This window comes from Apaloderma vittatum, unplaced genomic scaffold (assembly GCF_000703405.1).
Source record: "Apaloderma vittatum isolate BGI_N311 unplaced genomic scaffold, ASM70340v1 scaffold21392, whole genome shotgun sequence".
NCBI lineage: Eukaryota > Metazoa > Chordata > Aves > Trogoniformes > Trogonidae > Apaloderma > Apaloderma vittatum.
Genome location: NW_009703545.1, coordinates 1 through 13,007, shown reverse-complemented (window position 1 = coordinate 13,007; position 13,007 = coordinate 1). Strand labels below are relative to the sequence as shown.

The following is a 13,007-nucleotide window of genomic DNA, read 5'->3' as shown; positions in this document are numbered from 1 at the left end:
GCCTCAATGATCTTGTAACCAAGACACCTCTGATCCATCAGAGCCTGGAACTTGTCCAGAAGCTGTTGCAATGCAGACCAGATTCTGGAAGCAAAACCCAGCTGTGATCACAGCTAATATACAGGAGAAATAAAAGGATCCCACATTTCCACAATGGGATCATTTGATCTCTGCACACCCATCACAGAGTTACAGACTTAGGGCCAAATCTCCATGCTAGGGTGCCAAACCCAGTTCTCCCCTATACAAAGTTGCTTAATGGAAGAACTGCTCATATTTTTTGAAGCAAGTCTCATCATAACCACTTCTACTTCTTCCTCATATTCTTCCTCCACATCCAGTGTATTCACCTCACCTCAGTCTCCCTGCTTCTCAACCTGCCAGTCCTAAATGCTACAGCATGAGGACAACTGATAGGCACATTTACAACCCATACATCAACGTCAATTACCCTGATTGCATGAAAATTAACTGTGCACCATGGAGTATGGAAACATACTCCAGTATGGAAACATAACTTTATGGTAATTTATAGATTAAAATTTGAATGTAAACATAATCTTAAGTATAAACACTTTATCAAACCGTTCAGATAATTTTTGGAAGGAAGGTAGGGAAATGGGGCATTCCAAAAGGAAGCAGATGCACACCATATCATACTATCCTTATCGCTCATTTTACAATTACACGTAAGTGAATCAAAACATCTAGAATGCTCTCATGTTTCAGACATCCATCTGTAAACATTTTGGAATCAAGATAAAGATGGTACATGGATTTTGTCCAGACTTTAATTATCAACATATTAAGTAAAAATGTCAAGTTTTGAGAATTAATGTGAGCCAGTGGTTTCAGCATCAAAACAAAAGTCTCTTTTTCTTGCTTCAAGTCATGATATACTACAGCCAGGCCTGCTGCCACAAGCCTGAAAGTTTACTATAGTTTAGCTTGAAGTACCACTTTGCGAGATGCTACTTCTGGAAAAGAGCTAAATGTTCTAAACAATCCTTTTTACAATAATACGTTTGCACAATAAGGAGAATCCAGACACAAACATTCAAGATATTTTAGGTTTGCCTCTAAAATAAATAAAGTGACATCCTCATTCTCAAGTTTTTCACCAGTTTAACCTGTTGAAATACTAGCAGAGCTCAAACGTCTATGATAAGGGCATTGACTTTAAAGAGATTCCTTCTAGCCAGATGGAATCCAGCTAGATTAACTAGAATAAAGATACAAAAAGGGGTAATTTTCAGTAAGCACTGAATCTATCCTAAAACTAGTTCAAACAACTAAAGAGAACATATGAAAGCGTTGAAGTCTTCTATGAAAAGAAAAAAATAATCACAACACACAAATGTAATGAAATGAAAAAGTGGAAAGGAATTGAATGGTTGGATAGATTCTTACTCTCATCCTCCTATACTGTGAAAAAACACACTGACACAATTCAGTATATTATTTCAGGAAAAATTCAATTACTTACTGATAAAATTAACTGTTTCACCAGTTTAGTGTCATCGATGCAATCAAATGCTGCCAGCAAGACCAGATGAGAAAATTCACCCTGCAAAGATGAAACATTAGAAACCATATGCAGTCAAGTTCCATGAATATACTCATCTAGAATCAACGTTTTTGAGTTTGTATCAAACATGACACAAGACGAATCACAACCAAATCCTGTCTACTGTCACAGAACGAGAGAGAAAAGGCCAATTTTGAGGCTCTCCCTAAAATCAAGGCTTGTTAAGGAAGCATGTTGTGAAAACAGATAGATTAAGTTCATCTGCCATTATAAACTGATATGCTGCTTTATCACATCCAAGCTGTTTACCTAATCCTACTGTAAAACTGTAATTTGAAATCATAGGATTTGCCTTGCAGGAATATTACATACAGATTTTACTTCTATGGTGGATTAGCTTAAAACTGAGATTAATCACATATCGTGTTTATGCAGATCATGTCTCTGCGAAGAGCTGTACCATCTCCACCACACTGTTGGAGAGCAAGAGCCCAGCACACTCAAAAGGGCTCAACTCAATTCACTGGTATGTCAGCGACACTATGCATCAAAGTGAAGCCAAACCTTCAGTGCTTCAGTGTTGTTTTAACTATTATTTATACACTGAGTCATACTTCTGTATAATAGATATATTTTATAAAACACAACAACTCATTTATTCTGGTACTAAAAAATTATGGAGAGAAACAACACAGTGGCCTCCAAAGTGGGATGCACAGGACAAACCACGGTGGTGCAGGAAGAAAATATTTTTTTGCCATTAAGAAACATATAAAAATACCCACTGACTACTTTTATCTCATCCTTTTAAAATTTCTATTTCTGTATATGTTGTATAAAGTATACTAGTACAGTAGTACGTATACATAATCGATACATAATCAATGCTATACATAATAAATATATATAATTAATTACAAACAAACAAACAAATAAATAAGGGATGAATGCTCAGGGATGTGTGATCAAAAAAGCCTGGAGATCACTGACCAGGAAGTGAAAAAAATTTACATATATTTTCTTCCAGTTGCAACTTTGCCCAGTGTTATGAAATCTGGTTGCAACAGTTACTCTATTGCTGCTGCAGCCTCCAAATATACATGTTACTCAGAAAAAAATATAAATAGATTTCTTCTATTGTATGCCACTTCAACATTAAATCATTTTTCAGGTTCCTGATTTAACATGTTATTTTACTTTCAGTCAAGAATTAACCAGTAAGTCATATAAAGATGCAATATAAAATTGGGCTCAAAAGGAAAAAAAAACGTAGAAAAATACTTACAATTAACTCAGCTGCTTTAAAGAAGGATAATACTACATGTAGCACCCACGGTGCAGCTTCCGAGTATGTCTAAATATTCCATAATGTTCAATATATTTCATATTATCAAATATATGACCACTATTTTCAACTTAGTTTTAAGATCTCATAGTTGTTGCCAGTACCAATGCACATTTAAATTAGCCTCTAGCAAACCACTTGTGTCTCGAAGACTGTAAAATAAATGGTTAATGAACACTCACCGTTGCTATTTTTTCAATATATGTCTTCATAGTTTTCACAATGACTTTTCGGTCCTATGCAAAAGGAAACAACAAACTTGAATAAGCTTATAATGTCGGTGAATTTGAATAACTACACTTTCAAAACGATAATCTTCCATTTGCTTACTAAAGCAAAGTCTATATACCAAAATCTCACATTTGTACTATTACTCAACACAGAGAAAGACTGTGAAGGCTTACACCTGATCTGTGACAGGCCGAATACTAAGTTGGTTCAGTGAAATGTTTAAGTCCCACTTACCAGTGGAAGATATCAATGTGAAAAACAAAGAAAACCCTAAACCAAGCCATCACGTATGTTCACCTCTACGTTGCTCATTACTTAAGAAGAATGCACTTCAACACTTCACTTACTCAACATGACCTGAAACTTTAAAGTAGCAAGGACTCTAGCTTATCGCAAAACTTCTTTACTAGCAAGACTTTTTTTGGCAGAAAGTTTACTCAGTGCTTGCTTTTTTCAACTCTTGCAATCACTGCTCGATCTTTTTAGACCCATTACAACCCCTAGATCCTAGAAATTTCATTTTTTTCTGAACTCTTTAACAAGCAGACTATTTTCATAAGTCTTTTTTTTATATACTGAAAAAGATAGGAGGCATTACAGTATTTTCAAGAGATGATGGCATATTAAACACCAGAAGTAGTTCAAGGTACTGTATCAAGACAAGAAACTAAAACACCATTCCTGTAACATTTTCTTTCGCATTCCAAAGCCAAACATCATTCCACATTATAAATTCTTTACTGACATCTTCCTACTGCCAATTTCAGCTGCACTAAGAAATCTACAAGATGAATGAATAACCAGTAATCTTAAAACAGAAAAGCTTTACCTGTCATCTCTGAGAACTCTACTAAAAATAAAATAAAATGCTTCCACTATAAAAGTTCTAATGAAAGCACCTGATTCACCAAAAACTACTGCTTATATCTGCCAATAGCTTTACCTTTTTAACTTTGCTTTCAAATACTTAACTGCATCAATATACAGTGACAGAAGGACCCATGTGAGCAATCATACTCTACTCACAGTCTTAGACTATACTATTATTACAGAGGACTGGGTAGACAGAAATCAAACAATACCTTGGGAGTACCATGCCATAAGCAGTGCATCGCTACTCGGGCTCCATCATGAGTGTGTGCCAAGTAGATGACAGCCTCTCTGATAGCTTCTATCATTTCCTGGGGAAGAAAAGGTTATAAAGCATAATAGTTGAAAAGAAAAAGCCTGAAAAAATCTCAAAGCGGGTGGGTGAGGGCATGAAAGGATTTTTTGTCTGCCCACAATACTATAGAGAGCATCAGTACCTCTACAAAACAAAGCTTACTGCCTTGACCTCTGAAAAACCACCTCAAAAGGAGTCCAACCTCAAAACCTGTGTTCACCATGTTCATCCAATGAAATTAGAACTGTACTGAACATTGTCAGTTGTCTTATCACATAAAATTCAAGGAAGGATGCTCAGACTTGAGAGAGAAAACAGAGACAAAGACAACCACTCATCTAGGAAGAAGATCTCTGAAGGTGATGCAATTTATTTATACATACAGGGTATTAGTCAGAAACTAAAAGGTCATTCAAGCATTAGGTGATGTTACAATCAGATAGTACAAGATTCAGCTGGAAGTCAGTGTTCATATCGTAGCAATATGGTTCTGAAATCATCCGACAAATAACACCATCAGTCAAAAAAGAAAACAAAACAACCTCCCAGTTAACTAGACACTACCTCCTGTTCTTATCTGATAGATTTCTTTGACATGAAGATCCCATCCATCTCCCTTTCTATCCCTAACTTCTCACTCCCCAATGAAAGGCTGCAAGCATTTTACCATTTATTTAGAAACAGTTCAGTCACAAGATGACTGGAGTCACTACCTATACACACAAATGTGCAAAATAGGTTTCCAAACCCCAAAGAGAATATCCATATGCTACCAAGTCTGCACAAAAATCCAGGCAACAAGGAGCAGTTAAGCCCTTACTCCCCAGATTCACATGGGACTGTGAATCCAGCAGCATTCTCTGACAAAGCATTACATGATACCATGCACAGAAGCATTTAAATGGGAAACATTTAGACTCAGAACAGGTGATGAACAGTCCACCTCACCAGCCCCAGCTTTGCATTTGTTAACATTATCAACAGTTCAGGAGTCCAGTCCAGCAGAATAAGGCAAGGGACAGCAAGTCTAGAAATCTCCATTTAGTCTGGAGTGAGATGGTGCTGAACTGCAGAAGCAGGAGGAGGCTGATGGGCACAGTGTGAAGACAGGGGAAGCAGCTTGTACAATGTCACATCGCACATAAGGATTTAGGCCTAGTTTTTTGCCGCAGTGGCCAGGGTAAGCTTAAAACTGCAATTTAATACAGACACAGGGATACAAGCCTCACGCTTGATTCAGGAGGAGGCAGAAGACAAAGTTCTGTCAGCTGACAGAAGGGCCCAATGGGACTGCATTTCGGTACACAATTTTTTGGACAATGGCTAGAGGTTGTTAAAAAACTACACACTGGAAGGCTAAACCACTAAAAGCAATGTCCTCAGCCTTAGTTATTCCTCAGCTATTAAGAAGGACCATTTAGCATGGAGAGAGAAAATAGAAGTTATTTCATTAGATTTCTGAATTTTTTTTAGTTCAAATATCACAAACACTATTGTTTTAGTGTGAAAACTCACTGTGACTGTAAAGCTCCATACAACATCACCGCCCAGTCATCTATCTGGAATCACCAGATGTGTAAAACTCTATATTTAAAGATGTGTATTTCTGTCTAGTTACAACACTTTCAGAGCAAGATTAAAAACATTCCACTCAAAGGCAAAAGAGGACAAAAACCAAACAAAATATACTTACAGATCTTTGTTTCGGCAGACTGTAAGTGAAAAAGTCCAGAAATACTTTATGTACCAGTGAGTGTTTTATCACAGCCTCTCTGTATTTGGGGACAGGAAATAAACAAGAAGTAACAGTTTTAAGCTAACAATACTTCATTTGCTTTTACAAAACAAAGTTAGGCAGTGTCGTGCGCATAAAGCACAGTCATTCTGTGTTAGATGTTTAGCAATTACAGTACAGAGAAGATTCTACCAAAACTTAGAAATTAAATTCTAAAATCCGGCAAGATATTCAAGACAAAACTGTAGTTACTTTCTACACAACACAGCAATGTTACAGCTTAAGGGTATCAATATCACTTTCATATGAGCTTAAAAGAGTATTAGTGCCTGTTTGTATGTCAGAAACAAACCGTTTCATGCCAGATTAATTTTTGTTCTTACTTTTGTGCCATTGGTGTAAGAATCTGTTTCATTTCGTCCAAGATGGCCTCTCTCTTTTCAGGCTGAGCTGCTAACACTTTATCAAGTGTTGGGACAACTGGTGTCTGAAAGGAATACACAATCAGAAGTTTTTTCCCAGTAAATATCAGAGTTCATAGAAAATTATAATCTTTAGTCCCTTTTATACACCTTAAAGTATTAAAACATCACCTTGTAAAGCTGGAAAGTGTTCCCATAGAGTTCTTCTGTCAGCATATTCCTCTGCTCCAGAATAGCTTTGTCATTATATGCATATTCCACCACAGCAGATGCTTCAGCATGACGGAGCATTTTTTTCACATGGCCTTTAAAGCTTTTTATTATTTCTGCAATTTGTGGTTTCGTCCTGAGTTGCAGGAAAAGACAGAAAGCAAGAGTTAAAACCTTCAGGGATAAGCTAACCTATCAATAGTTTTGGTTTTGGAAGCACACTGGGGTGTTAAGATCGAGCACAGAAACCAGGAAATACACGCATCTGGATCAGCCATATGGCATTTACGAGACTATGCCAAGAAAGCCAGGAATCTGGAGAAATCATAAGGCATTTTAAGGGGAAAAAAAGAAACTGGTGGGTAAATTCTACAGAATAAAGGATGCTTTCCTCTAAGCAGGGAAGAATTTTAAATGCCAATTTTTTTTGTATAAGGCAAACATCAACTTTGGGTATATATCTTAATTTTTTCTGCCATGTTTTCCTCAACACAGACAGCTTCAGCTTTACTTTTTGCAAAAGGAAAATTGCCGTCAGCATTATCACACACTGTCCTGTCTTGTTACAACTATAAAGATGTTTCCACAGTCATGTTTTTTTATTCATGACCAATGCACTATAGATGAAGATCAGCACTCACACTGGAAATGAAACAATGCAACATAGCTGAACAAATTCAATTCATACTCACCCATACATAAGAAACTTCTTCACAATATTTCTGGAATATTTTGACTTGCTCAACTCTACTAGGCTACCTAGAAGAGGACAAAAACATTCAGCTGGTTTGATTATTGGCTACAGTAACTCTACAAAAAAAGATATCATTTAACAAAGTTCTAAAAGCTAAGTAGGAACAACGCGCTGGTTCACCAAAATGTTAAGAATATTACAGAGAAAAAAATACGGCTTGTTTTTATGCATTCTAACACCACAGAAGCATATAGGTAAAATGTAAATGCAAGTACCTTTCAATTCTTCAAACGTCTCTTGCCTTTGCTGCTCATTACCATACTGAATAAAGCACTGGATCACTCGAGTTGAATCATGCGCAAACGCCAGCTACAGGACAGATATATTTCATTATCTTAGGCTGTTCAAATGGCTTTATGCACCAAATTTGTTTTAATGTACTTGCTCTCTGACACAGCTTTATGCCACATGCAGCGTATAATGCTAATTATAAAAGTAGTTACCTGTTTACAAACAATTAAGTTTTAAGGGCTTTTTCACTGCTTTATAATTAAGTCTGTTGAACACAACATAGACAGTACTTGCGCTTGCTGATAATTAAGGACATGCATCAAGGTTTTAATATTGAAAGAGAACCATGAAATGGTTGTTTTCTTTCATTTTCCTTTGTAATTTCAGAGTCAGTATGATGATACAGTTCCACTTGGGCAAGGAATACCAAGAATGACTTTAAAAACCAACTGCAAATTCATATATTTCAAGAATTAAGCAGAAAGACTGTTTGGCTGAGTTAATTATCAGGACGTTAACTTCTCTAAAAGAAAGCTCTAAAGCAACAATTGTAATTAATCAAAACTCTGAGTGGCTGGTTCTGAGCTTCATTTAACATAGAATTTCACTGGACTAAAGATGCTTGGTGGAGGAGACAGCCATAAAATAGTCATCTGATAGACAAAGTATCACAGGATTACTGGTCTGAAAACCAGGTGCCAAATGCCACCTTTCAATTCTGTTTTTGTTCTTTTTTTACTCACTGTAGCTTTTGGAAGAGCACATTAGTACTGTATTATTAGACGTTCATTTAAATTTCACCATTCTTTAAAGAAGCTTTTGTGAGTCTGTGCACTATAGCATTGTTTTTTCTTACACTTTTAATTTTTCCATGAAGAAGCTTTTGTAGTTCATTCATTAGCTTTTCCCGCTTTTCCTTATCGCATTTCTTCCTACAAGCAGAAAAAGTAAAACAATCCTAATTGAGGAAGTAGCTTTTTTGTAGTATGATTCACTTACATCTAAAAATCACTAAAAAGACATCTAAAAAGACACTATAAAGTAAAGATAGCTCCTGTTAACTCAAACTTACATTGTCATTCATTAAACCTGCAGATGTAGTTAAGAAGCTTCAGTTCGTAGAAACCAGACAAGGTTTCCACACTTTAGAATTAATTGCTGAATAACAATATTATTACATGGAACAAAACATCAAAACTGCTGCCAGAATTGCTTATAGACCCAAAGATATTAAGCATCTTACAGTCACAGCTGCAAAGCACTGACATTTACACCAAGTAAAATCCTTCCAGTGTGGGGGCCCAGTTCTAGAATTACACCTGCCCAGACAGAGTATATAAACCTCCAGAAAAAACTCACATAGTGAACCCATTGCAAGATCAGGCTCAATTAGTACAAGCTCTGTGCTTCAGGATTCAGGAGGGAAAAAAGATAATTCCTTAAGCATTTACTCACCAATTTTAGTCTAAAATACAAGTGAGCTCAATTCAGACTTTGCTAGCCCCATGGGTCACCACAATCTGCTTGAACCATCTATAGAATTGCATCTAAAGCTGTCATTCACCCGTGGAGTTTCACTATGGAAATACAGTTTCATATAACTACAAGAGGAGAAAGAGGGCCTTCTTGCAACTTATGACTAAAGGCTAACTGAATGAAAGAAAAAAAAAATAATTATTACCTTCTCACACTTTCCCATATTTGCTTTGATTTTACAATTATGTCATAATTACTTTTATCATTAAGTTGTCTTGTTTGCTTTAAGTCCTTCTTTTTCCTTTTGAAGTCACTCCACTTCGGCTTCTTAGGATCTGACCCTGAAGACAAAAATAAATACGTTTTCTACAGCCAATAAAAGAGGAATCCTTTATTTGTATAAACTGTGGCAGCTCTGTGACTTGAATTGCTAACAATCCAGGATCTTTGCCTGCAGTTACACAGCTATGTAATATGAAAGCATAAACACATAATAAGTATGCTAAGCTAGTGATTTCCACTCCTAAAATACTGGAAGAACAAGGCAAACAATGAATTTTCCTCAAACTTCTGTCAAAGGATGCATCACAAACCTCTTAATATCCTGAAAATTCATTCAAGATGCACCTAGCAGTCTGTGAGTGCCTCAGGTAATTTTTCTTTTTTAGTTCATCCTGTACTCAAACATATGTTTTCCCTCCTTCAGAAGAAGCAGCCTAATTCAAAGATAGATATCCAAAATCTCAGGGGCAAAAAGAAAAAGAAAAGCCTTTTGACATGCTTAGTCTTTTTACTCAGTCAAAATCCCTGATCGTGGGGTTTTACTATGCAACAGCTATGCAGTGCCACATAGCAGTCAGTTAAGCTAACCTACTATAAAGCGCCACAAACACACCAATGAAAAACTTCAAGTGTTTGATTCCAGTTGTAGTCATATCTCAGCAAAACTCATCATCATCTTACGTTATCTGGTTTCACAGAACCAGGTCATGCTAACTGTAAGTTCTGCATGGAACAGCAAAGACACAGTGTTACATTTCTAGACCTTAAAGCACCACTTGTTGTTTCTTACTAGCCTGTGCTTAACTATCTCACCCATCCAAAATCTCTCTGTTTACAAAGCACATTATTACTTTTTCTCTAACACTCTCCTAAAGTAACAGCGACAAGCAAAATCAGCAACACTTCACTATGAAAGCAGCAACTTTCACATATGTAAACAATATTTAGAGATTTGTTTGTGGCTGCATTGCTTTGCATTGTTTTTAAGTAACTTAATATGAACATTGTGTTACTATTAAATTTCCAAACATTTAGAGCATATTCCAAGTGAAGCCACTCTGCAAACATGCAACAGCAGTGACACTAGAATACTCAACACCTTCTGCTGTCCTTCAAACAACTAACATTTTTCAGCAGAACTTCAGAATCCCTCACATAAAGATTCCACTTCCCATTTTACAGTGCTGTGACTGTCCCACTAGAGCTTTGCTTCACAGTAGAGGATAAAATAGCATGAGGTTCTCAGGTACCAGAAACAAAGTTAAAAAAGAAATTAATTTCAACAATAATAAAACCAGACATTAATTTAGCCTCTGTATAAACATAAAAACAAGATACAGAATGTAAAACCAGTGACAACATTGATTATTTTCTCTTTTAATTTTTATAGAAGTGTCTAGATAGTTTGGACCACAATAAAAAATAACATACAGGATAATCAACACCGTTTCATGAATATCTGTGCTCTAAATTTTATAGTTAGTACTTTTCCAAAGCATTAAATTTCTAAGACGGTCTACGAAAAACCATTCTTCTCCAGATTTGTGTGGAAAACAAGACAGTTTCAACCTAGCCACTTAATACGGGTATTAAAATAATCATAGCTTTATGATGGCATACCAATTATTTAGATTTGCTACTGCATTTTTATTTTTTTACATCCAAAGATATTTTTAACTGTTGATTCCCACAACTTTGGCCTTTAGCTTAGTAAGTAAATTTTTCTACAGCAAAGATTAAACATGAAGTAAACTTGGAGTCACTCAGTCAAATTTGAAAGGTGGTAACAAGGCAGGGAGAAAGAGGAAGACCTAGATGAAAGACATGTTTCCCAAAACCTAGTTTCCACTAGGCTTAATGTTCAGACTTAATCTGCTCACCACTTTCTTCACCATCCTGGAGCTTCCTCTTCTTTGCAAGCTTTTCTGATTGCTGTTTATTCTTGAATTGTTTGACATTGGTTCTTCCAGGTCTTAACTGCCCTTTCCCAAACTTCTTGGAAATGGATTTTGGCTTTCCTACCTCATCTCCCTTGTTAAGAAGTTTCTTTGGTGGACCCGAATCTATTACACAGCAAAACAGAAAGGAAAATATTATCCTAGAGTTAACATTGCGTCAAAATAACAAGTTATTACTATAACAAGAATTAAACTACTTTTTAATACTAATATATATATAAATATATAAAACAATCAATCAGAGCTATCTGTCTAAAGCATTTCAGCTTTACTTTTTCTGGGTTATTTGATCATACGGTCAGTATAGTTTTGAACGCAGAGGTTGGATGGGACCTCTGCAGGTGGTCTGGTCCAATCCTCCTACTCAAGCAGAGCCACTGAAAGATGGTTTTCCAGGACCATGCTGGGGTGGCTTTTGACCATCTGCAAGGTGGGAGACTCCACCATCTCCCTGGACAACCTGTGCCAGTACTTGGTCACCCTTACAGTAAAAAAGTGCTTCCTAATTCCCAGAGGGAACCTCTCGTGTTTCAGTTGGTGCCCCCTGCCTGTGGTCTAGTCACTGGGAACCACTGAGAAGAGCCTGGCTCTGTCTTTACTTCTTCCCTTCCTGTATTTGCACACAAGGACAACACTCACCTCAGCATTCTCTTCTCCAGGCTGAACTGTCCCAGCTCTCTCAAACTATCCTCACAGGAGAGATGGTCCAGACCCTTCAACAGGTTTGTGGCCCTTTGCTTGACTCTCTCCAGTACATTCCCATCTCTCTTCTACTGGGGGGCCCAGAACTGGACACAAACCTCCAGGTGGGGCCTCACCAGTGCTGAGAAGCAACTATCACATCCCTGGACCTGATGGCAGCACTCCTCCTACTGTGGCCCAGCATCCAATTAGCTGCCTCTGTCTCAAAGGCACATTGCTGACTCAACTTTGTGATCCCCAGGAGTCCCAGGGCATTCTCAGCAAAGCAGTATTCACCCAGCATGTACTGGTGCATGAGGTTGTTCCCCATCAGAAGAATGGCTTTGCATTTCACTCCTTGTTGAACTTGGTGATGTTCCTTACACCTCTTTCCTCCAGCCCACTGAGGTCCCTCTGGAGGGCAGCATGACCTTTCACGCTTTGGCCACTCTTTCTCATTCTGTGTCACAGGTAAACCTACTGATGCTACACTCCGCCCCATCATCCAGACCATTAATGAAGCTCCTAAACAGGATTAGACTCGGCATTGATTCCTGGTGTAAGCTGTTAGCTATTGGCCTCCAACTAGATTTTGTGCCACTGACTACCACTACTCTGGGCCCCCCCACTTGGTTAGTTTCCAGTCTGCTCATCCAGGCCGCAATTCATCAGCACCTCTGTGAGGATCTTAAAAAAAAATGAAGTTCAAGCACGCCTGTACGCAACAATAATCTCTCAGCTAGAACTCCTTAACGTGGAGCCTTGGCCTTCTTACCGTTATCTTTTTTAAACTTTTTTTTTTGCGGCGCTTTTCCACGAGGCGCTTTCCCACTCTTCCCCATGAACTTCCTTTTGCCCTTGGCTTCCATCGTGCCAGCACTGCAAATGGAGCAGGAGACGGCACTACTGGGACACTGCAGCTTCCTTGTTAGCTCTGTGAGGGAACGACACCAGTTAAGTCAAACCTTCGCCGGGGCGCTCGCCCGGCC

At 37.6% G+C, this 13,007-nt stretch overlaps 1 protein-coding gene across 1 annotated transcript in view; it reads right to left on the bottom strand.

The window, feature by feature from the left end:
• KIAA0020 (KIAA0020 ortholog) overlaps positions 1-12,888 on the bottom strand; it is a 25,390-nt gene extending 12,502 nt beyond the window's left edge. The window contains exons 1-12 of the mRNA XM_009864677.1: positions 12,794-12,888; positions 11,260-11,442; positions 9,303-9,438; positions 8,478-8,553; positions 7,606-7,699; positions 7,329-7,395; positions 6,598-6,772; positions 6,388-6,491; positions 5,963-6,041; positions 4,187-4,285; positions 3,056-3,109; positions 1,487-1,567 (exon numbers count right to left, since the gene is read on the bottom strand). Of these exons, the coding sequence (XP_009862979.1) occupies positions 1,487-1,567; positions 3,056-3,109; positions 4,187-4,285; positions 5,963-6,041; positions 6,388-6,491; positions 6,598-6,772; positions 7,329-7,395; positions 7,606-7,699; positions 8,478-8,553; positions 9,303-9,438; positions 11,260-11,442; positions 12,794-12,887 (1,242 nt within the window). The 5' untranslated portion in view covers position 12,888. The remainder of the gene's footprint in view (positions 1-1,486; positions 1,568-3,055; positions 3,110-4,186; positions 4,286-5,962; positions 6,042-6,387; positions 6,492-6,597; positions 6,773-7,328; positions 7,396-7,605; positions 7,700-8,477; positions 8,554-9,302; positions 9,439-11,259; positions 11,443-12,793) is intronic.
• Positions 12,889-13,007: the final 119 nt, after the last annotated feature.